This window comes from Sciurus vulgaris (assembly GCF_902686455.1).
Source record: "Sciurus vulgaris genome assembly, chromosome: 1".
NCBI classification, from domain to species: Eukaryota; Metazoa; Chordata; class Mammalia; order Rodentia; family Sciuridae; genus Sciurus; species Sciurus vulgaris.
Genome location: NC_136461.1, coordinates 196,793,940 through 196,817,957, shown reverse-complemented (window position 1 = coordinate 196,817,957; position 24,018 = coordinate 196,793,940). Strand labels below are relative to the sequence as shown.

General features: G+C 38.4%; 1 protein-coding gene across 1 annotated transcript; it reads right to left on the bottom strand.

Moving 5' to 3' along the window:
- Nucleotides 1-110: 110 nt before the first annotated feature.
- SQLE (squalene epoxidase) lies at nucleotides 111-23,652 on the bottom strand. The gene is made up of 11 exons (XM_079137600.1): nucleotides 22,514-23,652; nucleotides 18,998-19,250; nucleotides 12,846-13,026; nucleotides 11,872-11,968; nucleotides 10,693-10,806; nucleotides 10,434-10,605; nucleotides 8,081-8,176; nucleotides 3,352-3,494; nucleotides 2,836-2,932; nucleotides 1,292-1,379; nucleotides 111-595 (listed from the first exon to the last, which is right to left on the bottom strand). Exons 1-11 carry the CDS (start codon nucleotides 22,802-22,804, stop codon nucleotides 403-405), a joined length of 1,725 nt encoding a protein of 574 aa, XP_078993726.1. The 5' UTR covers nucleotides 22,805-23,652; the 3' UTR covers nucleotides 111-402.
- Nucleotides 23,653-24,018: the final 366 nt, after the last annotated feature.

The following is a 24,018-nucleotide window of genomic DNA, read 5'->3' as shown; positions in this document are numbered from 1 at the left end:
TTTCCCAAATCAGAGATGTTTAACACAATAGGTTTTGCTCTCCACTCGCCATCCCTCCGACTCCCGTCCATTATCACGCAGCTAGGACTCCACGACAAACAGCAAAGACATCACAGTTCACTCTCCATTTTATTGGTATGTCCCAATGACTCATCCCCAATACTGAAATCAAAAGAAAAACTGACGTTCTTCCTGTTAGTGCTAATTTATGGTAACAATCATATCTTTTAAATATCTAACTTATTTTACCCTTCATTTGGAATTGAAAATTAAGGCATATATTTACATGCTTATATACAAAAAAAGTCACAAAGAAAGTAATCCCAGTCTTGGTCCAAGAGTGGCCACATCCTCTTCCAGAATCTCTCACAAGGCTTGAGTCCCAAGTGGTCCTCTCTGAGCTTAATGAACCACATACTTCATTTCTGAGTAAATTAGAGGAAATATCACATAGCACGCCTTGTACAAGACAGCACCAATACTAAAAAGGGCTCGGGGTTTTGTGATCCAAGGTTCCGATTTAAAGCAAAAATATGCAGCATAGACTGCAACAGCAAAGAAGTGTCCAATTAAAACCAGAGGGTTAGGTGACAATCTATAAGAGAAAAAGTTAAAACCCAGAAATTAGAACTTACTCATAAAAGGTTCCAATTACATATCATCTATAACACTTACACACATTGCACATTTCAGAGGACTCTACAAGCTTGTTTGTCTGTTACAGATGACTGCAAGCAATGATAATTTCTTCTATAGCTACATTTCCCTTTCAGAGTAAACTCCACTCTGTTGAATTGTTTTCTGTCACTGAATGTTGAGAATCTAGGCTACAGTAGTAGATGGCTGGCCTGTTGGAGTCTAGGTTTTTCAAAAACATGTCAGTATACAGATATTCAGTTAGACAAAGGTAAAATGACTCAAAAGAATTTCACTTTGCTGGTTTTCAAAGAATAGTACCATGTGTCTACACTGTTAAAACTAGTAACTGAGCTTCATGAGTCAATTCAAATTTATCAATTACTCATGGCTCCCACATATCAGACCCATAGGTAAAAAAACAACTTTAAAATTTCAATTTTAATCAAGGGTTTTAGTCTCCCCCAACAGCCAGTTCTGGTCAATGCTGTTAACTGGAGGTAACACACTGCTAAGTGTGGCCTTTTTTCATTCTTGGGGCCACCTTCTGATTGGAATACTTGTGGATATTAAAATGACAAAAATGTGTAAGGAAGAAAGATTTGTATAAACTGAAAAGTAGTAAGAAAATCCTCAAGCCATCAAAACAACTTACATTGAAAGCAGCCCAACGGGACCAGCAACACATTCTCCACCAAGTTTGAAATAAAGAAAACAGGCTTTTCTTAATTGATGCAGGTAATCTAAAATAAATTGAAAAATTACTTTTAATCAAAATAGTCACACATTTATATTAGGGTACTAGTAATATGGAAGAAAAAAATAATAAAGACAGAACAGATGACAAATCTTACAGATAACAGAATTTCAACTTAAGATTTCTTTTAAATTCCACAATCAACATTATATGGTAAATTAAATATGAATGAACTTGTTTCTGTCAGTAAATGATCACTAAAATTTAGGCCCAAGAAGTTGCTTAAAAGTTATTTCTTTGATTTCATTGTAAATTCATTAAATAATGCAAAATAGTATGCAAATTCCTCACAATTGCAGGAACCTCTGAGATGTGCAACCTGTATCTGTAACTAAGAAGTAAACTATCAAGTTAAAAAGAACAGCTCTGAACAGTTACTAATTATAATGCCTTATATGTGTACAGAACACAGTATAATAATAATCTTTCTAGCAGTTTAGATCACTGTCTTTTTGAGATATGCCTCGAGTTTTCTTTACAACTAATTTTTTAACAAAACAATGCAATGGAAAAAATGAACTTTTTAAAAGGGAGTGCAGTAGGTAAACTTTTGTTCCAATAAAGTTCTTTCCTCCTCCAATCTTTTATTAATTTCCTAAATGCTGTTTTCTTGGTAGATTTAAATTTATCTGGTAAGAATTCAAGAGCTTAGAAAAGCTTGGAAAGAACAGCTTAGAAAAACTCGAAACTTATTTTCTTTTTATCTGCCCAACCAGCCATTTTAACTCCCATGCTAATTTAGTAAGAATGGTTTTGTAAATCACAATCAATGAGTTGTTTTTTACTTTTAGTAAGAGTTGATGGCCGTAGAAGCTACAGAAAGCATATATACTGTTACCACCTTTGGTAATCAACATCAAAGAACTTAGAGCTCAGAGCATTTTGGATTTCAGATTTTCTGATCAGGAATGTTCAACCTGTATATGAATTGACTATTACCTCTCTACGAAATGGAAACAAAAACAGAAGCACAGGAGTATTTCAAATAAGGGTGAATGCTTTCTGCAGCTTGTGTATTGTAATAGGGGAAGAACTAGACTTGATTTGAAGCTCCTATTTGTTTTATAAAATATTACTTTAAAAAGAAATTGAAACTAGTGTTCACAAAAAGACTGTACCATACGATCTTTTAATACATGGCCAGAAAGACCTCCCATCACAATCTTATTTGAGGATATGTATGATTTAATCTGGATCCGAAAAATTCAAAACAGTGAAAACATTATTGAGGCACTACTTTTAATGTTGTTTAAGGGAGTCAACAGCCTTCCAAAGTGGTAAATACATCATGATTAGAAACTAAACATCTTGCATAATGATGAAGTTAAAGAAACTACCAGCTTGGGTAATATTTTGATGTCTGGGCTAATTACTAACTTTCTTAATTAAGTTTCCTTCCTATGCAATTCAGTAATGATAATTAAAAAAAAATCTACACTTACCATCTGTGGAAGAAAATAATTCATAAAGAGCCTGAGCAAGGACATTCACAACGAAGGAATGAGACTTTCTTCTTGACCAATAGAATGATTTTTTGGCCTAAAAATTGAAAAGATCACTTATTATATAGTAAGGGGGAAACAATGACATCTATAGTCACCTCAACTGAAATTTACCCTGATAACTGTCCGCAAGTAATATTGCCTTGTGTTTATCACTTACAAAAAAGAAAAGAAAAAAAAAATTTTCAGAGCAATGGGCACATATAATGCTGAAGCTAAATTTACAACCACTGTGAGCAAAGTGCCCACAGCAACCTGTTGCTACATAATATTAAAGTACAGAGACTTAGGAAATTCACGAGTTGCAATTCAGGTTCTGTAAGCCTGGGCAAGACTACCCAAGAACCATAATGAAGCACAGACTCTCAGGCACAGCTTCCCCAGCAGAGCCCTCCTGCTCTGAGCCCTAGACAGAAAAGGAAGATATTTTTGTTAAGGAATGATCTCAAATCTTGCCTGGAAAATAGCCGCATCATCGTAAAGGTCAGGAATGCCCTTGAGCAGTTTTCTCCACAGTTTTATATCTTTAAGAGCAACGGTCATGCCTCCGCCTGTAAGAGGATGCCTCAAATTGTACGCATCTCCCAAAAGAAGCACACCTACGAGGAAAGAAGACCGACCATGAGCAACTCCCTGCGACAAAACACTAAAGAAAAAAATGATCACTTTGTTAACATAAACATTACTGACATGAGCTAGAATACAAAAGAGCGTGAAAACAGGAACAAACCGTGACTAGACTTTGTTGAGGCAAAAGTTGATTCAATCAATATTTATTGGGTACCTAATATTGCCAAGCACTGGGGACACAGTGACAATAAGAGTATGGTCTCTGTCCCCATGCAACTCACTCATGAATCTAATTCTAGATCTAACAGAGTCAATACGTTTATAAAACCTTTTTCAAAAGAAAATGTGAATAAAATGAAAAGAATCTACAGGCATCCAGGCATAAAAAGCAAGTCTTCTACAAGAGAGGAAAAAAAAAAAAAAAAAAAAAATCAAGGTGCCTCTGACGTTCCCCAGCAATATTCAAGGCTAGTGTAGAGTACAGCCATGTCTGGACAGGTCTCAGGAGAGAAAGCGGGCCCTAGGAAGATGATCCCAGTCACGCTGCAATTCAAGCAGAAGCCAGAACAGCCTCAGAGTCCTCGGATGTTAAATTAAGATCAGAAACTTTGACTGACTCATCTGATTAGTTCCCCGGCATCAAAACCACAGAAGTAAAAAGCCCACGGTTCGGCTCCCAGTGCATTTCCTAAATGAGCAGCCAGACTGGAAGACTCCTAATCCTGAGGTCAAACTACTTAATGACTTTTGACATACAGTGACCTTTAAACAAAGCACTGATTCAATTTTATCTAATAGAAACAGAAAATAAGATTAATATTGTTAAGGTAGTAGAATTATGATGATTCTTTTCTGTAAAGTCATATTACATTTATACCTAATTTGTTTTTAACTAAAAACAAACCAAATGAAACAAAAATTAGTTATAATTAATTGTAGTATACTAATATATATTAATTTTTATAGAGGTGACTTCTAAATGTTAATCCAGATATTTAATTATTATTCTAATACCTTCATTAAAGTCACAAACCACAATCCAGCTTTTTTTCTGCCTTTTGTATGGAATATCCCCAATCCTGCCAGTGAGACATACTCCCATGGCACACTGTTTACTTCAACTTGGTATTGGCTTCCCTCTTATTTGCTTTTTTTATTTATTGGTTTGTAGTTTCTTATGCATGTGTCTCTGTAACAGGCTGCAATCTTTATGTTCAGAAGCACAGTGTACTGAGGCTCCCAGACAACCTCTCTTGGGGCTCCAGACCTGTGTTTCCAGTGGTATTCCCCACACATCCCCAAACACCCTACTGACACTTCATACCCAGTGTGTCCAACTCGCCACTCCTCCCCACGCTTCCCTAAACTTAACTCTCTTTCCTATTCCTGTGTCAGCAGATGGCTGGCTAAACTACATAAGCTGAAACCTGGAATCTATCAATAGATCTCACTTTCTCTTACTAAAATATCCAGTTAATCACCAAGTTCTACACAGTCTATATCCTAGATGTCACCCAAACCCACTGCCTACTTTCTGTTTACAACCCTAGTCCCGGTCTTTTATCATGACTCACATGGAATAAGTAGCCTCACTATATGTTTTAGTCTGAACCTTCCTCCAAATCATCTTCCACAACATCAGAGTAATAATTCTAAAATAAAAATCTAATCATGCCACCAACTTAAAACTTTTCAATGAACTATGAAAAGTAATAAATGAGTTCGATAAGATTTCAAGATACAGAATAAAAATGTATAAACCAACTGCATTTTTCAGGAGCCTGTAATCCAAGTGGCTCACAAGACTGAAGCAGGATAATTCCACGTTCAAGGATAGCCTCGGCAACCTAGTGAGACCCTGTCTCAAAATTGTAAAAAGAGGCTGGGGATGTAGCTCAGTAGTAGAGTGCCTTTAAATTCAATCCCATGTATCAATAAATAAAAATTAAAAGTCAACCATATTCCTACATATTCACGATGAATCTTAAAATGAAACTAAGAAAGCAATTCCATTACAATTGCATCAAAAGAAGTAAAATGTGTAGGAAGAAATGTAACAAAGGAAATAGAAAAATACAAAATATTGCTTAAAGAAATAAACACTTCCCTTTATAGTCAACTGAATTTTGATAAAAGGGCCAAGACAATTCAATGAGGTATGAAGAATCTTTTCAACAAATGGTACTAGAACAACTGGATAGCCACATACAAATGAAGTTGAACCCCTTCCTCACACCATACATAACACAAAATTTAACTCAAGATCAAAGACCTAAATGTAAAAGTTGAAACTACACGACCCTTAGCAGAAAATATAGAAATATAATCTTTGTGACTTTGTATTGGGCAAAGCATTCTTCAAAATGACATCAAAAGCACAGGTAAGAAATAAGCCAATCCCATAAAATCAAAAGCTGGATGTTCTCTCTGACATGTGGATGCTAACACACAATGGAAGTGGGGGGAGAACAGAAGATCACTGGATTAGACAAAGGAGAATGAAGGGAAGCAGGGGGATGGGAACAGGAAAGACAGTAGAATGAATTTAATGTAACCTTCCTATGTACATATATGAATATGTAACCAGTATAACTCCACATCATGTTCAAGCACAAGAATGGGATCCTAATAAGTTATACTCCATATATGTACAATATGCCAAAATACACTGTCATGTATATCTAAAAACAAAAAATAAAATTTTTAAAAGAAGAACAAGCAAAAGAAAAGTAAACCAAACTTCATGACAACTGAAAACTTACATACTCCAACAGATACCATAAAGAAAAATGAAAAGAAAACTCAATGAGAAAATTTTGCAAATCACGATAAGGAATCTGATAAGGAATCTGCATCTAAAATACATAAAAGACTCTCAAAACTCAATTAAATTTTCTTAAATTTAGCTGAGCACAGTGGCACATACCTGTAATCCCAGCAGCTCAGGAGGATGAGGCAGGATTGGGAGTTCAAAGCCAGCCTCAGCAAAAGTGAGGCTCTAAGCTACTCAGTGAGACCCTGTCTCTAAATAAAATACAAAATAGGGCTGGGAATGTGGCTCAGTGGCCCATGGCCCTGAGTTCAATCCCCAGTACCAAAAAGCAAAAGAAAGATAAAGAAAAAAATTTTTTAATTTGTCAAATTTAAAAATTATAAAATCTGAATAGATATTTCTTCAAAGAAGTTAAACAGACTACAACCAAATAAAAAATATTAAACTTCATTATCCACGAGAGAAATGCAAATCAAAAGAATGAGCTATCACTTCACACCAGTATATTAAGGATGGCTGAGAGTAAAAAAAACGAATGTCAAGAATTTCAACTGGAAGTCTCTTATGTTGCTGATGGAAATATAAATTGGGACAGCTGCTTTGGAAAATAGTCTAGCAATTCCTCAAAAAGTTAAACCGAGTCACCTTATGACCCAACAACAACACTCCTAGGGATATGCTCCAGAAAAATGAAAACACATGTCCACACACAAACTTGTGTACACAATATTTACAGCAGCATTGTTTGTAATAACCCAAAAGTGGAAATAACCCCAGTGCCTAACAACTGATGAATGGATAAACAAAATGTGATATGTCCATGCAATGGAGTGTGATTTGCCATAACAACAAAAGAAGGGCTGACATATACCGCAACACCAATGAACCTAAAAAAATGAACCAAAGCACACAAAAATCATTATGCTAAGTGGAAAGCCAATTACAAAGGACCACATGTGGGAAATATATTTCCTTACATTAAATATGTTCACTTATAGGAAATAAATTCATAGAAAATATTCTGACTTGGCAAATCTAGACATAGAAAGTAAATTAGTAGTAGCCAACAACTGGGTGTTAGGAGAAATGGGAAGTGACTGCTAATGAGGTTGGGTTCTAACTTTGAAAGTGGTAATGATTGCACATACCTGTGAACACACTTAAAAACCACTGAACTGTACTTTAAATGGGCGGACTGAATGTCTTGTGAATTATATCTCAACAAGACTGCTACCAAAAAAATTTCTCAATGATTTCCACTGCCTATAGTCTTAAAGCTAAATGATACACATATATCCCACCATCTACCAATGTGATACCCACCCTAGGCTCAGTCACAGGTATCTGGGTCCTTGGACAGTGCCACATTTCTCAGGAGTGGGGCCTCTGCAGATGCTCTTCCCTCTACTTCCAAGTCCCTCACCTCACAGTCCATCCAACGATCTCCCACTCATCCTCCAGACACGACTTCAACTCCATTTCCTCAGCAATGTCCTGCCTAACCCGTCCTCCCACTCCAACTGCTCCCTCCTTGCGGTGCCATGAACGGGCTCTTACCATGAACTCCAGCCACAAACTGTGAAATTATCTTATTTACTAACTAGAAAATTGTCTTCTCCAGGGGAAGGACTGGCTTTTAACTACTGTATCCCCAGTGACTCAAACAGAGTCAATATTAAGCACTAGCCAAGTATATCATAACATTAATTGTGGTATCATTAATGAATTAATCCATAGTAGCCAATTCTACATCCCATGTGCTACTCACAACACTATACACTTAATCACATACGTCACTGGGAATATTGATTCCTTTACAAAGTAAGTCCAACAAGACAATACCTCGTTTGTTTACTGGTGAAGGAGGAAGGAAGCTTGCTGGCATAGCTCTCAAACGAGAATTCTGAATGGCTTCAAGGAATGGTTCTTTCAGGTGATCTATAATAAATGTATAGTTTATAACATTTCAATTTAAAACTACTAAGTACACAAATACACAAATACCTACTACACATCTGTTATGGTCGTTACATATATCCATGTGATAAAGCAAGAACTAATTAGTTATTTTATTAAATTATTAAGCACAAATCAATAATTAGTTGTTTTATTAATCAAGTTATTCATTGAGCACGTCATGCTAAGGAATGACTAAGGAATCTAAGAAAATTGATGAAAATAGGTATACAGCTGAAAGAACAAAGAAATTAGAGGAGGTGAGACAAAAATCAGATGAGACAGGGAGAAAGACACCCACCTCTCTTCCAAATGTTAACTAACCATTGTCAATATTTAATTTATTGTAATCAACATATTCTGATAATATTAGATGAAATATACTACATCAATTCATAAATAACATACTAGAAAAAGAATCAGCTTGAGAGGCACAGGCCAGCTCTACCTGTCTGTGCTTCAGTTTCTTTATCTATAAAATGAAATGATTGGATTAACTCATCTCTCAGACACATTAAAAGTTCTGTGCTTCTACTTGTATGGAAAGTGAACTGTCATACAGTCCCCAGTATGAGAGTGAAGGAACAGAAAGTCTGTCAAAATTATCACATTCATACAAGGAGTAGAATCTTAGTATTCTAGTCAGTATTTATATAAACCTACAAATAGTTCCTGTTCATGATTTCAGGGCAGTCTATTCCAATTAACCTCTAGATTGCAGAAAACAAACAAAAACACCAAATCTACGATAAAAGAAAAATAAATGCTAAAAATGTCAGATAATGGACGAATTCTTTTCCTAAATATATATATATATATGTAATTTTCCCAGCTAAAAGCTTTAGAAGTGGCTTAACTGGATGAAAATGTATCCAATGTTTCTATACACATATATTTCAATGTCATTACTAAAAATTTGTCTACTTTATTTCACTTTATTTCTGTTACTATCTTGTTAGTTAGCTAAACAGAATGGTTCCACCTAGTTTAAAAAATAACAACTAAAAGCAGAATTTTTGTTTAAAGGTACTCATACCAAAGATAGTTTTCTATTATCACGATTAACAGGCAGAGTTTTCCTTCAATTTTTTGTTAAAAAAATTTTTTTCCACATGCTGGGGTTTGAACCATAATCAGGACCTCACATATGCTATCATGCACTCTACTACTGAGTCACAACTCCAGCACTTTCAACAACATTCTTAACAATTTACGTTTCTTTTCTACCTCTTTCCATTTTCAGAGAGAACTTTTTTTTTTTTTTTTTTTTTTTTTTTTTTTTTTTGCGGTGCTGGGGATCGAACCCAGGGCATTAAGCACTCTATCGACTAAGCTATCTCCCCAGCCCCTCTTTCCATTTTCAAAAAAAAAAACTAGTAGTATATAAGATATCTAAAAATCTCATAAAGCCTTTGTATTCAACTCAAAACAAAAATGACCTTGAAGATCACTTATAACTCTCATGTACTAGGGGCAGGCACGTTGGAGCAGGCATGCATGAGCCAGTCAGCCCTGATATCAGCCTTGGCTCTGTGACCACTAATACAGGTTGAACATCCCTAATCCAAAATCTGAGACTCTTTGAGCACTGACATGACACTCTAAAAATTTCAGATTTGAAAGCATTATGTATTACAGATTTTTGTAAAGACTGTGCAAATGTCCCAAAATCTGAAAAATACATGGATAAGGGATACACAATCTATAGCTTATCCTGGGAGAAGCTAAGTAATCTCTCTGAACTTTATTTCTCTCGCGTAAAATGGGAACAAAGATGATGCCCACCTCATAGGGTGCATGATAGATTAAAAGCAATTATATTTGTAAAACACTTATGTGGTATACTTGCAATTAGTGATAGCTACCATTACTATGAAAATCAAGTACAAAAATAGAATGAGATATTTTAAGAATTCAAAGACCTTAATAGCTGTCTAGACTACCAAAAAAATACTACACATGACAATGTTAACAACTGTTTGGATGTCTAGTCTTCAATTATCACAAAAACACATTGGAACTACCTTTTTAAAAAATTTAGCTTGTTTTCACTTTTTTATGCACCAGTATAAGTAGTTCAGTACCAGAGAATCTGGCTGACTGGAAGCATTTGCCACCTGCCATGCTTGTCTACAGACTGTTTTAGACACAGCTTTAAGGAGAATGGGAAACAGAGAGCTTTTTGTGAGACTGGCTTTCAGACTGGAGATTACAATGAAAGTAAAATCCTATTTCTTACCAGGTACTTGGGGATATATTTGTTCAAACAGGTATTCTCTCAAATTCCTTGGCATTTCTCCACGAATATCAACAAGTACTCTAGTTTCACTGGATGAAATCTGGTAGATGAGAACTGGACTCGGGTTAACTAAAAGAAGTTCAGCATGATTGGCTTTAAACTGTGGAGCATTCTAAAAAAAAAAATCAATATAAAGTATTAAATCATTTTCAAATTTTAAGTTGCTTTTATTTTTCTACAATTAAAACTTTTACAATACCTTCATAAGGAAGCCAACAAAATGAGATGAAACAGAAACTTTAGTGGAGACCAGATTTTTTCTGAATTTGGAGAAAAGCCCATCTGCAACGACAGTCAGTGGAGCATGGAGTTCCTAAGACACAGAGAGAGTACTCAGCTAAATGGTGAGATATACACAGTACAGGATGAAGAAAGTGTATGAACAGATTTAAGTATATTATCAGACAACTCTAGGAAGGGCAGTTGAAGCATTATGTGGACTTAAGATACTGCCTACCAATTGTTAGAGAGACTCCTCTGAGTTCCTGAGGATAAACCCTGAAACCAGGGTGGAGCACTCTCCACTCTGATGGACAAGAAGGGGAAACAGATACAAGGCAATCATGGGCCACAGAAGACTCAATCTCATACAAAGTTCAAGGCCTAGTCAGATTCATTCTGGAATTTTTCAAACTTCACATAGTGCTTTTAATTCAATGGCTAGGGTGTAGAAGAATTTTTATAAATGGCTATGTATGTATTGATATTACTACACTATGAGCAAAGAAATACCTGCAAACTCTGTATTAGAGGACAATTTCTAGATGGGGTCATGAACTGATAGAGCAGCCCAGGCGGGCCCTTAGGACCTCCCTCCTTACTATACCAACATAAGCACATGCTAGAAACTATTCTGTTATTTTCCCCAAAGAGCCTCCTACTTCTGCCTATAATAATGTGCATAAAATAACACCACTTGCTATACACCTAAAAATTGCGAAGAGGATAAATGTGTGTTATGGGTATTGTAGCACAATGACATTTTTTAAATAAAGGCAGCTGAATCCTTTTTTTAAAAAAAGATTCTCTTACTTTTTGTCTTTCTGCTTAAACAGTTGCTCATTTTATCTGAATCATCTGTTTTATGTTGATTTCTTCCTCTTCTCCTCCTGCTAGTTCCTCTTTGCTTCTCTGCTAATGTATATTTCTTATTTTGGTTTTTAACAGTTAGTATGTTGGTTATTGTTTTAAAAGTTCTTTACAGCATTCTGTGGGGTTGTAAAGGCAACACTGCAATCTGCAACCCTTCCTGTTGCACAGGACTTACAGAGAACTCAGTGCCTTTGTCAAGATAAGCTGATGAGTACGCTGTTTTTAAAAGGTAAGGAGAAAAAGGAAAAGCATCTCTTAGGAAGAAATGACACTGGATAAACCTCACCTTGACATCTCCAGTCTCTTTGTCTTTGTACTGAACTCCCAGCACAGCATCATCTTCCTCTAACAACTGCAGCACAGTGCCTTCAATAAACTTGGCACTGAAGGATGAACAAACAGAAATAAATGGCTGTGGTAGCACATTTGAGCAATCTAAATTACATATGGTACATTCCTTACGTGAGCTCACCCATGTGCATAGAAAAAGATCTAGAATACTAAAAAGCAAGTTTTGGAATTAAGTTTTTTATTTTATAATCTACCCATAATAAATACATGTTACTGATGAAATGACATTAAAAGTATTTTAAAAAGGAACATTAGATTTTTATCTTAATTACTAAAAAACAAAATACATGGAGAACAACAAATTATTAGGAATAGTTATTTTTAGTCATAAAGATCATAGATAATTTTTAAAATCTCTGCATTTTTCCATTTTCATACAATGAACCTTCTATTTCCAGGTCCACTTACTTCACCTGGTTTGTCAACACACTTAAGTCTATGTCAACCATGAGTGTCCTCATGTTCAAAATTTCCTTAACTACAGAATTTAAAAGTTACAGGCAAATACTAAGTTAATAATCAAAAGCAGCAGCCACTCCAGTCACACAAGGTTCTCAGTGAGAAGGGAACAGAAAGTTCTTGCAGTCCTCGGTCCTGACTTATTATAATAGATATCTTAACCACAAACACAAATTCCCAAATGGGAATGAATGTATGCCTTAGTTATAACAAGTATATCCATCCTCTAAATTTCAACTGAATTAAAAAATCACAATTTTTATTTAGTCATCTACAGTTCTGTCATTCAAATGAAAATTCTCTATCTGATCTTAACAAAGGCAACTTGTGTTTTATTAATACCTGTGTTCTAGAATATGCCTAAAATCTCCATGAAAATGTATAAAAACCTTATTTGAACAAAGGCCAAATTTAATTCATTAGCAGTATACATTTGAAGCTGTATCTTACTTGGGCTCTGCCATGGCTGCTTTCCGGAGACCCATGATGAATCTTCCATGATGGAAAGCTCTTCCACTCTGCACTTGATTGTTTTCTGACAGAGGATAAGGAATCTGAACCTCTGATTTGCTTTCCCGATCATGAATTATGTAGCCATTTACAAGCTGGGCATCAAGGCCTTCTACTGTATCTGCAAAACAATTCAGTTCAAAATAATCAATTCTGTTAATGTGCCCAGAGTTATACTAGGTACCAAGGACAGAGACAATGAAAATAAATCTCCACTTCATAAAGCTAAGAGATCATTTGGAGAACTAAGCAATTAATATAACTATTTCAGAAATGTTTATGTTTCTAGATGACAATGGAGTCTTAGCAATCTGAGGACCCATTTAAAGATAACACATTATTTCAGATCTGTAATTCCACTTTGCCTTAGAAAGACAAGCAAGAAAATGCAACATGAAATAAGCCATGATCCTCTCCTGACTTAAATTGTTCTGCCCACAATGACAGAGAACATATTCAGTTCTTAGCCTTTTTCAACATATAGATAAATGGATGTTTCACATATACACACACCCAAAAAGGAGGGAAGAAAATAAAATTAAAAGGGTATGTAAGTGAAAATATCATATATTTTAGTTATATTTATTATACATATATAATACATATATATGGAAAAAATAGATTTCCCAAGACAAATGGAAAGGTGTTCATGAGTTCATATAAAATTGATCTAGAATAAACTTCAGAATAATTTTTAGTAAATCATATAATAGAAAATAATAGAAAAGCTAACAGGAAAAAAAAAAAAAACACTGAATTCATCAGATTCATGTAAAGGGGGTTTTCTTAAGTTTAAATCAGTAAAAGCAATTGGAAAAGAAACAAATTTTCAGTTGAAAATAACATTTTTAAAGTACCAATTGAAAACGATAAAAACAACACCTTGGGAAAAACATCAACACAAAAAAAATTATATATAAAATGTACTAATTAATATCACAGGAAAATATTATACACATAATAATGGGCAAAAAAAGGGTATTGGGCGATTTATGCAAAGCATTATAGGAACAGTCATCAGGAAAAATGTTTAAAACTTGATTTTTAAAAATTGAAGGAGACACTATATCCAGCAAAATTGCTGGTGAAGTTATGATAAACTAAATAAATTAACATTACACTGGTGATGCAATAAATAACATTTTAGAAAGTAATTATAACAATAATTATCAACAAACATGAAGAAGTTGACACCTTTTGAGGTACTAATCTTAGAAATTCATCTAAGAAATTCATTCTAAAGATAATACATAATTTTAAAACAATTTTTAAAGTTGTATGCAAGAGTAGGTTCACTATTATATTATCTAAAGAATAACTGAAAATAATCTAAACATTAATCTAAGTTCAAAAAGTAAAGTACATTATGAAGTACCTATTGAGGAGATACTATGAATAGGCTTAAAATGATAATGATAAAGAATGGTTAATAGTATTGGAAATACATTTATGTTAAAAAAGTGAACTTTAGCACATATATTAAAAGTGATATGTTTAAACATGCCACAGTCTGAATGTTTGTGCCCCCAATCCACCACAAATTCCTATATTGAAACCCTAACTCCCAGGGTAGTGGTACGAGGAGATTGGGCCTTTACTGGGTGATCAGGTCACAACTAGTCTGTTTTGTGTTGCTAGAACAGAATACCTGAGAATGAGTAATATATAAAGAACAGAAATTTATTCCTTATCATTTTGGATGCTGGGAAGTCCAAACTCAAGGGGACTGCATTTGGCATAAAAGAATCCACAGGGGCACAACCATGGAGATGTCCTGTGAGGCTAGATCTCTAGATGATTCTGTGTTATCACTAGTTCGGAAGAATTTCTCATGTCTGATGTTCAAATATAAAGTTAAATTCTGTCTCTGGACGTTGTCCCATTGGCCTCAGGTAAGCCTACCATGCAAGGAGGTAATTAGAGAACCTTAAAGGACAGAGATGGAACTTCCCTTCTTCGTAAAAAAGTCCTCGCTCACTTGTTCTCACTTGTTCAAAGGTCCTTCGGGTCTTTGCTTTTCTTCCTCACTTGCTGCTCCTTCTCAGTCCCCCTTTTTGGCTCCCATAAACCTCCCTAGTTTCTATATCTTAGTAGGGCCAGGGTCCAGTCCTGTACCTCTTCTTGGCAATGTCTCCGTCTTCTAGCCTCATTTAAGTACCATGACTCCTCTCTCTCTCACACACCTACCATGTGATTCATCAGTGAGTCCTACCACTTCTTTCAACAGACACTTCCAGAATGTGTCTGCTTCCCACATCTCCACTGCTGCAACCTTGTTCTGATTCTGCAATAACCTCCACACAGACATCCCTCCTTCTGACCTCACCACTTTACAATCTTTGCCACAATAGAATCAGAATAATTTTATTATAACACTTTCAAACATTTAAAGCATGAGATTTAGTAACTCTTCTTAAAATTCTCCAATGGCTTCCTTTCAGAGTACAAACCAAATCCTGAGTGGGCAGCACAGTCCTCTGGGCTCCAGCCTTCTCCTTTCCATCTAACCCTTAGCCAGCTACACTCACACCACCCCGACGAACAGGCCAGGCTGGCTCTTTCCAGAAGGCAAGGTTTTCCCACTTGATAAACTCTGCCTGGAACTCCTTCCCTCCATGTGTGACCAGGGCTCACTCCCTCCCCTCCCTGGGTTCTTTACGCAATGTCATCTTCTCACTCTTTGAAACTGTACCCATCCCCCAAGTCTCTATCCCCCTTTTCTGATTTTTCTCTAAAGCCTGTATAAGCTTCATAGATATATTCCATATACTCTAAATTTTATTTATCTTTTTATCATTCCCTCCCCACTACCCACTAGGATGTATTCTCCATGAGGGCTGAAATAAAATATAAACATTTGTCTGTTTTTTTCCAACTATACCCTTGGCATCTAGGGCAACAGAACGTGCCATACAGAAAATACTTAAATAAATACTTGTTGAATGAATGTCACTCCTTTAGTCACCTCCTACCTCTCTTGCATCAAGTTTCTCCCTCTCAATCATATATATTCCCAAGTCCAAACACCTCTTTTTCCTCACAACCCCATCTCACTACTGTCCTTGCTATGCTATTAGAAAAGATCTTCAAGCCAGGCACCGTGGCTCCGTCTTGGGAAGCTGAGACAGGAGGATCACGGGTTCAAAGCCAGCCTCAGCAATTTAGCAAGACTCTGAAATAAAACATAAAAAAGGGCTGCGGATGTGGCTCAGTGGTTAAGCACTCCTGGGTTCAATCCCTGATACCAAAAAGAAAAAACAAAAACAAAAACCTCCTCAAGAATAGTTTTTAGTCTCAAATTTTTAAATCTCCAATCCATTTCAGTCTCAGTTTTCTTGTCAATGTCAAAACTTGCCACATCCAGTGGTCATTGTCTATACTTACCTTGCCTGACCCTTTACCAGCAAAGAAGGTTTAGCTGTCCTTTCATTTCCTGATACCCAGTCCCTCCTACCAGAAACACTCCCCTTTGTTGGATTAAATGACATCAAACGATGCTGGCTTTCTTCTACCATTCTGCCAGTTCCTTCTCAGTCTCTTCTGCCTGCTTCCCTTCTGCTACAATCTTAAATATCAGTTTCCCAGGACTACTGTGTCTTTATTCTTTATTCAAGTTTATTGTGTCTTCTCTTTTCTGCCAGCATTCCCTTTAGGTGATCTCAATCAGTGCCCCAGCTTGCAAACACCACAAACATGCTGGCAGCTCTGAAATGTATGAGTCCAGTCAGTAAGCACAAACTGCTCCTCTGCACTCAAGACTCACATGTGTAATCTGACATCTCCTCTTGGATAGTTTGATAGGTTCTACCCAAATGTCCCCCTGTACCTGCTCCTCTCCTGGTCCTATAAGCAAATGGTACCACCATCTACAAGATGCTCAAGGCAAAACCTAGGATTCACTTTTGATACCACCCTATCCCTCCTATCTCACATCAATCCTTTTGTAAGCCATGACACTTCTGTCTCTTAATTTTATCATGAATCGGTCCACTTGTTTTTATATTCTCTGCGACCATGCTAGTCCAAATCTCCATCATCTGTCACTTGAACTTAGCAATGAGTCTCCCTAGACTCCTAGCTTGACTCCATACCCCAATGTCATAATCTTATAGTCTAGTCTCCATACTGTATTCCTGTATTTTTAAAAAATACCATTCTACAAATGGTAGAATATAACCAAATAGTGAACTATGAAACAAATTTTGAATTGTGAATTGTATACTTAGGTAAAATCATGAAGACCATTTTAAAAGGCAAACTAAAACAAATTCCATGGCTAGGGATGTAGCTCAGTGGTAAGGCAAGTGCTCAGCATGCATTAGGCTCTGGACTTCCTCTCCAAGCATCACAAAAAAAAGGGGGGAATTTTCTGTCAGATTAAAGATATATGATATATTGAGGCACAGCACTAAATGTGTTACTGTAAGTAGCTGTTACAAGCTTGAAGCCACTATTTTAGAGGAAAAAGGAGATCATGTCCATTGATCTTGAGGCCCACATGATCTGGGAGCTGCCTACCTCCCCAAACTTAATTCTCATGCCAATCTTTTCTAGTTATATCATCCAGTACTTTCTAGTTACATTAGTCTCCTTTTCAGTTCCTTAAACCAAAGAGCAAACACATATTAGGGCCTACAATATGACAGGCACTGTTCTGAATGCTTTAAAGATGCATATAAATTAAGTTAGCCTCATAATTTAACAAATGAAACAGAGATTCACAGTATGCCATTTTAAAAATAAGGCAATTAATACACAGAAGTTCCAGTTACTTAGTTTAAAGGTGGATTCTTAGTCAAGGTCACACAGCTTTAAGAGCCAGAGCTAGTATGTGAACCCAGGCAATCTAGTTCCAGAATCAGTGCTTTTAATTAATACACCACGCTTCCTACCACACACCAAGCAAGCTATTTGTATGGCCTGGGCATACTCTGCTTCTCAAGAACAGTTTGTCTGCCTTGTTCACCGGTATATCCTTGGTAACCAGTGCAGCACCTCACACAAGGAAGGCAGTGAATAAATGTTCCCTAAATGAAAATGACTGGTGCATAAAAAGCACTGGCTGAACCATACTTAAATAAAAGATTCTACCCAACTACCCAGGAGATTGAAGCAGCAGAAACAAGTTCCAGGACAGCCTGGGCAACTTAGCCAGACCCTGTCTCAAAATAAAATGAAAAAAGGACAGGAATGTAGCTCAGAGGTAGAATGACCAGGTTTAAACCCAGTAGAGTAGGTAATAACACTAGAATAGGTACACATGCTCCACAAAACTCCCCGAATGGCAGTTTCCTATTTTGGTATTGGGGACTGAACTCAGACATTCTACCACTGAGTCCTTTTTATTTTGAGACAGGTTCTCCCTAAGTTGCTGAGGCCAGCCTCAAACCTGCATCCTGTTATCTCAGTCTCCTGAGCAGCTCTTCATCTTGTGCCAAATTTCATGTCCCCATTCTGAGTTTTCCAAGTCCTTAATTTTTTATTCTATTTTTTTAGTTGTAGATGGACACAATACCTTTATTAAGTTTATTTATGTGGTGCTGAGGATCAAACCCAGGGACTCACACATGCTTAGGCAAGTGCTTCACCACTGAGCTACCACCCAGCCCCCAAGTCCTTAATTTGGACCATTACAATTTTGTGGACATTTCATTACGTATCATTAAGTCTACTTCATATCTCCTCATACAACTCGTTATTTTCTCCTTTGCTCTCATTTTCATACAATTTTGTTGGTAAGTGAATATAGTTAATTTTATTTACTGTATTTATTTATTTTGGTAACAAGAATTGAACCCAGAGGCACTTAAACCACTGAGCTATACCCCCAACCCTTCTTATTTTTTATCTTGAGACAGAGTCTCACTAAGTTGCTTAGGGCCTTGCTAAATTGCTGAGGCTGGTCTTGAACTTGCAATCTTCCTGCCTTAGCCTCCACCAAGTCACTGGGAAAAAGACATGTGCCACCATGCCCAGAGAATATAGTTACTGCTAAAAATGAAAATAAAATGGAGTATCTGTTTATGAGCCATAGAATAGTCTACAGTGGACAGTGCCACTACATGACTCTCATGATTATCCACAGAACCTACCTCCAAGACCGAGGTCTTTCAGAACATGACAACCACCTGGCTGCAGGAACTCTCCAACTATTCTGTCAGGTTCTTTTAAATCTCTCTCAATTACAGTCACCTTTCTTCCATCTCTGGAAAGCACTGCTGCCAAAGCAGAGCCAAGTACACCAGATCCCACGATGATAACTTCTGGATCATTTAGAGAAGATGTTGATACAGAGGTAGCTGCTCCTACTGAGGTTGTTTCTGAAATATTGTTTCCTTTTCTGTGCTGTTTAATAAAAAAGACAATTATGTTTCCAAATTTGTAGCTTTATATCACACTACCACCATATAGATGCACTGAACTTTATTAACCAAATGAACTGCTACTTTAAAAAATTTTTTTTTTGTAATAGGATTGAACCTAGAAGCACCTAACCATGGAGCCACATCTCCAGTCCTTTATTATATTTAATTTAGAGACAGCATTTCACTGAGTAGCTTAAGGCCTTGTTAAGCTACTGAGGCTGGCTTTGAACTCACAATCCTCCAGCCTCAGCCTCCAGAGCCACTGGGATTACAAGTGTGCGCCATGGCACCTTGCAAACTGCCACATTTTAAAATCTAGACCATAAATAAAAGTCAGTCATATAAAAATACTGAATACAAAATATTATCTCAATAAAATTAAATATATATTCCTTTGTCCAAACATGTTATTTAGAAAATACTGGTAATACAGATATATGTAGATATGTACACCCAGCTAAATATAATAAATGCCTAAAAAAGGATTCAAAGACATATTAGAGAGCAAATTCTATCATTAATTACTCAATTCTTCAAGTATATACTGAGCATCTATAAGATGAAAATCTCTTGCAACTTCTAATTTAACTTCATGTTACCCACTATTCAGTACCTTTTAGATATTTCTTTTTGATACTGGAAATTAACCCCTGGGGCCCTGGGGTGCTCAGCCACTGAGCCATGTCCCCAGGTCTTTTTATTTTTTATTTTGAGACAGGGTCTCACTAAGTTGCTGAGGCTGGCTTTGAACTCGCAATCCTCCTGTCTCAGTCTCCCCAGTGTCTGGAATTACAGGCATGCTCCTCTACACCCAGCCTTCTTAGATGTTTCTAAAGATATTTATCCTCCTAGATTTTCACTGGAAAAATCTATCTAAAATTAATTTGATACAACAAAAAGACTGTCAAATCCAGGATACAGATCTATTAATTGAGGATTAATTAATCAATAAAATTATAAAGAACAGAACAACTCATACTGCTCCTTGGGGTTTGACTTAACAATTTTAGTCCTTAACATACAAGCACATATTTAGTTTGTTCCTTCCTTCTCCAACCCCCCATCCTAATCCTCTTTTTAGTGCCTAGTCAAACAGTTGGTCCTCCAATTTAGGGATAAGGGAAAACATTAAACCTATTAGACAGCAAAAAACTTTTACTTTGATTATAGAGGATGAAAAAGTCCTCTTCTGAAAGACTTATGTCCACTGAGGATTAGTGTAAGTTTTTTAAAAGAGTAATTCAATCAAGTCGCAAGTATTTGTTCTTGGTAGGTGGAGTAACAGATTTGAATACACACAGCAGATACAGAATTGCAAGGAACCATCTTCCTTCCAGTTCTCTCACCTTAATGATTAAGGTGAGACTATCTGTCATTCAAAAGGTTCTAGCAAAAGAACTCACACCAAAAAAGGAAGGTGACAAAGGCTAAATTCCATTGGAATTTTAGACGCTCTGTGATTCTAATGCTCGCCCAGCATTCTCTTACCTCTATAATGGGCTGAGGCCTTCCTCCCATCACTCTCAATGGCTAGAACAACTGATTATATTTAAATACTGTTCTAGGAGCAAGACAAGCACTCCCCTTTGTCACATTAACCATTTCTCATTAGATTTTTCTCCCTAAAAGTTTTCCTCTTTTACACACACACACACACCTGCCCTCTCACCTGGAAGAAGAGCTCTTGATGGAATAAGTCTTTCAGAGTCTCATCAATAGAGGAAATACAGGGCTGGGGATATAGCTCAGTTGGTAGAGTGCTTGCCTTGCATGCACAAGGCCCTGGTTCAATCCCCAACACCACAAAAAAAAAAAAAAAAAAAAAAATAGAGGAAATACAAACAGTAACTTAATGCTCAGCAGACCACACTGAGCTACTCCCTCCTTTCTAAAGAGCAAGGAGAAAGTTTGAGGCATTCACAATACGGAATCCACGTGCACTACTGGCAACCCAATTTTCCTACTCCTAGCCCCTGGCCCAGTGCTCAGTGACCCCAAGGGACCCCAAAGTTACCTGAGGCAGAAACGAATTGAGAATTACAGATCCCATCTCAACCCACGCTCGCCCAGCCATTCAACAGGACTCCTCCAAAGCCTCCTAACAAATGTGTGCTACTTTTAGACTGATATTAAAAACTACCACTTATTAGATGTCTATGGACCAGGTATTTTGCAAATATTATATCATTTAATTCCCCAACTACCAACAAGAGTGGTGCCATCTCCTTCCATTAGAAAAGGTAACTGATTCTTACAGAAATTAAGCAATTTGCCAAAAGTCTCCCAGTCAAAAATTCTCAATCAAGTCCCTCTCTTCTATAAGCCCTGCTAATCTGCACTGTGCATACAGCAAAATGATACAGGTCCAGAACTCTACATGACTTTGTTCATGATTCACCCTAACCCTAAGCCACTCCCTGGGTCTCCTGCTGAGTCTCTCGCCTGATATTCCTGCTTCCTTTCTTGTACCCCCTATAATCATTCTGCATTTCGCAACTAGAATGTTCTTTCTAAGAAGTCAAATATCAAGCATATTTACTTCAGGCTTAAAATCTCTAGTGCTCTCAGAAAAAGTCCAAACACCAATGGCAAATAGTGCCTTTAAGACGTGGCCTCTATGACCTGTCCCCCTCATCTACCGCTGGCCTCCTCCACTCCCTTCACACGTCATAACTTCACATGTATTTTAAGACTGGCCCCTGATTTGGGGACCCTAACACACTGTGGACATCACTCAGCTATTCACCGCACTAATTCACTCAATGCCTCCATGGACTAGGGGACAAGGGCTCTTCGCCCAAAGCTTTAAAATGTCCATTTAAAATGTTCTGTCACTATCCCAAGTCAGCGATTGCTTATAAGCAGTGGACTTACCTGCAACAAGTTTCTTTCTTCTTAGGTATAAATACAAAACTTACCCAAGGATTTAAACAAACCACATTTTCCCATCAGCAACAGTGATTCAATTCTCCTTCAAAAGGAAATTCTAACATTGATTAGGTGTTTCCTAATCAAGTGGATATCCAACCCCATGTGAGGATCAATCGATGGTAAATTAAACAAATGTTTTCAATCTTTCCTATTACCAAGGATGTGGCCAAGGCATAGGGTTTTAGAACTTTAAATGAGAAGTTATACTAGAGTATCTAAGCTGCCAAATTTTGCCCTTTAAAGAAAACTTGAGGGAGCCCAGTCCTCATTTTGAAATAAGACATTCATTTACCGTCTTTGAAGTCAACCTACCCTCCTGGACTCTAACTGCTCCTTCTTTTCTGATCCAGCGGGTGGCTTGGCCCAGAAGAAGCCAATAAGTGGCAAAGCTGAGAGAATATCCGAGAAGAGGGCGAAGTGAGAGCCGCTCTGCTGGCGCCCCAGGACGCCCCCATTTCGGTGGCGAAAGCGGTACGAGAGCACCAGGCCCAGCGACAGGAACACCAGAACGCACAAGAGGAGCTCCTTGTTGGCCAAAGTGATGAAGTCCCCACATTTCTTATAAAAATAGGTGAAAGTGGCAATGCCGAGAAAAGTCCACATGATTCCAAAAGCTTCTTTGGTAGTACCGAAGTTGAAATTCGTTTTCTTTTTCCCCCTGTGGAATTTTGGCAATTAGAGGCTCTTGCCAAATTGTAGTACCAAAAGGACAAGGGGCACCGGCCAAACTCCAGTAACCACGGCCACAGGAGTACAAGTGAGAGACCGAAATTTAAAATCACATACAGGACAAACAGCCTTAAGGTTTAAACTGTACAGGAATTAGAAAGCAGCACTTAAATTTCTCCCGCTCCAGGAGCTCCCTCCGGATCAGACACTCTCCTCCTTCGGGCGATCCGCACATTCCCTTCTGATGGTCTCCCGCGGGGCGCTGGCAGGCGCGGCTGCGTATTTCGACGTCCAGCTCGTCCTGCTGGGAAACGTTTCTCTTCCCGCCGGCAGCAGCAGGTGCCCGTAGGAAGGGCGGGGGAGTCGGGCAGGCACCCGGCGCCGGGAAAGCTCGCCTCCGCGGACAGCGATCGCCCGGCAGGAGCGGCGCAGGGGCTGCCGGCAACGCGGGAGTCTGACTCCCGGACGGCGGCCCTGCCCAGCACCCCCGGCGGAATGCCCGGACGGCCTCCCCGACAAAAGGAGGCCTCGGATTCGGCGGCGCGGCGCCGGCGCTCCTCCGCAGGTCTGATTCCCTGCCCCGAGCCTGCCGACCCGCGACTCGGCGGCCTCTCGGGTGAAGGGCAGTCTACAGGGAGCCTCGCTCAAAGCCCGGCGGCGGTTCCCGACGGCCTCCTCGCCAGCATCCCACGCGGGCGGCGGCCGCCCTCCCCAGCCAGGCGCTTCCGCAGTAACCAGAGTAACCACCGCACGCCCAGCGCACGCCTGGGCAGCCCCGGTAGGCTAGTCCCGAACGAGGGACCAGGGGGCGGAGTTCCAGGCTCGGGGCCGCCCCCTCACGCGCAGACCCCGCCCCTCACGCCGCTTCTGACCAATGAGAGCGCGCACCGCGCGGTAGGCCGAGGTGGTGCTATGGCGCGTTTGGCCAATCACAGACGGCGCGGTCCGCGCGGCGCCGCCCGAAGAGACGCTAGCGCGATGTTGCGTGGTGTAGGGTGGAGATTCGGGGAAGGGGCCTGGCGGTTAGGGGGTGATCGCGGTGGCGCGCGTGGGCTCAGCTGGGGGTGAGGCTTGGGTGGTACGGACGTGGCCCGGGTCCCAGTCGCCTTCTCGCGGCGGCCCCGGCCCCCGGGTTCCCACTTGGAAGG

Coding starts and splice junctions, on each gene's coding strand:
- SQLE (XM_079137600.1), bottom strand. CDS start 22,804: ATGTGGACTTTTCTCGGCATTGCCACTTTCACCTATTTTTATAAGAAA. Junction 13,027..18,997: donor GAAAGACCTCGGTCTTGGAG/GTAGGTTCTGTG, acceptor ATTGTTTTGCAG/ATACAGTAGAAGGCCTTGAT. Junction 596..1,291: donor CCCGTTGGGCTGCTTTCAAT/GTAAGTTGTTTT, acceptor TTTCTCTTATAG/ATTGTCACCTAACCCTCTGG.